Source organism: Loa loa, assembly GCF_000183805.2.
Source record: "Loa loa unplaced genomic scaffold supercont3.33, whole genome shotgun sequence".
In the NCBI taxonomy this organism is placed as follows: Eukaryota; Metazoa; Nematoda; class Chromadorea; order Rhabditida; family Onchocercidae; genus Loa; species Loa loa.
Genome location: NW_018108213.1, coordinates 286,056 through 287,082, shown reverse-complemented (window position 1 = coordinate 287,082; position 1,027 = coordinate 286,056). Strand labels below are relative to the sequence as shown.

Genomic DNA, 1,027 nt, shown 5'->3' with positions numbered 1-1,027 from the left:
GGAGCGGAAGTAATTAAAAATAAATCAGTGGAAACGAAGGAATTGACAACTAAACGAGAGAAATTTAAAGAAATTTATTCTGGAAAAAAGGTAAGAAGAGAGTGATTAACAAATAGGAAGATTGAATTAATCTCTTCATCTTTGATGAAAAGGAATTGAATTAAGATGAAAAATGAACATGAAAGGATAGATGAGAGAAGACATACATAGACATGTACTTTTGGACTTCTTTTTTTTTTATACCTCAATATTGATGAAAACATTTTCACGGTATGATTTCCAATATTAAGAAAAAAATATTGCCAAATATTAACCAAAAGCATAGCATATTAGAAAGGGCCGACGTTGATTATATTCGACCCAAGAGTCATTTACACTTCTTATCAGTATTAACACTCGACTGCAGCAAAAACTTAAATAACTGTTTTGCGGAGTATTATCCTGTAGAACTGACCTGGGCATCTGGAGGTCTTCAGCAAGTTTTTTCTGCCTGCGGAGTCGCGGGAGAAGCCTACTCCACCCCTCTCTCCTTCCCGCCGCCTTTCCCTTGCGCTCGAGAAATCTTCCAATGTTCAAGTCCGAGTGATACTCTGGCGCACAGCCCTTAGAGGCTGCCTCTGATTGGCCATATATAAATTTGAACCAATTAATGTTTAGATCAATTTCCTTTATCTCTTCTTTTGATTTCAATTTCATTTCTTCATTTTACTTTTTTAGTATCTGACCATATATTGGCCATGTTTCTTTTCCCAGTTGTTTTATATAAAATGTTTCAGATGGATATATCCAATTTGATTTTTTTGAATATAATCTATCTTTGTATTTTTCCCAAATCTTAATCAATAATGCTCTTAGGTAGTCATTTCCTAACTTTTTATCTACTTACCTTTTGTCATACCATAAATAGACATGCCAGGCTAACCTTAAATCAAAACTTTTCAATGTTAAAATCCGTTAATCTTTCATCACAACTTCATCATTTCATTAATCCATTACAATGCTTCATTTATTGCTTTTATNAAGGGAT

The 1,027-nt window shown here is 33.4% G+C and overlaps 1 protein-coding gene across 1 annotated transcript; it reads right to left on the bottom strand.

The window, feature by feature from the left end:
• Positions 1 to 309: 309 nt before the first annotated feature.
• On the bottom strand, positions 310 to 696 carry LOAG_02641 (hypothetical protein; the record flags this gene model as incomplete). The annotated part of the gene is made up of 2 exons (XM_003138178.1): positions 310 to 400; positions 455 to 696. 2 exons carry the CDS (start codon positions 694 to 696, stop codon positions 310 to 312), a joined length of 333 nt encoding a protein of 110 aa, XP_003138226.1.
• Between the last annotated feature and the right edge of the window lie 331 nt (positions 697 to 1,027).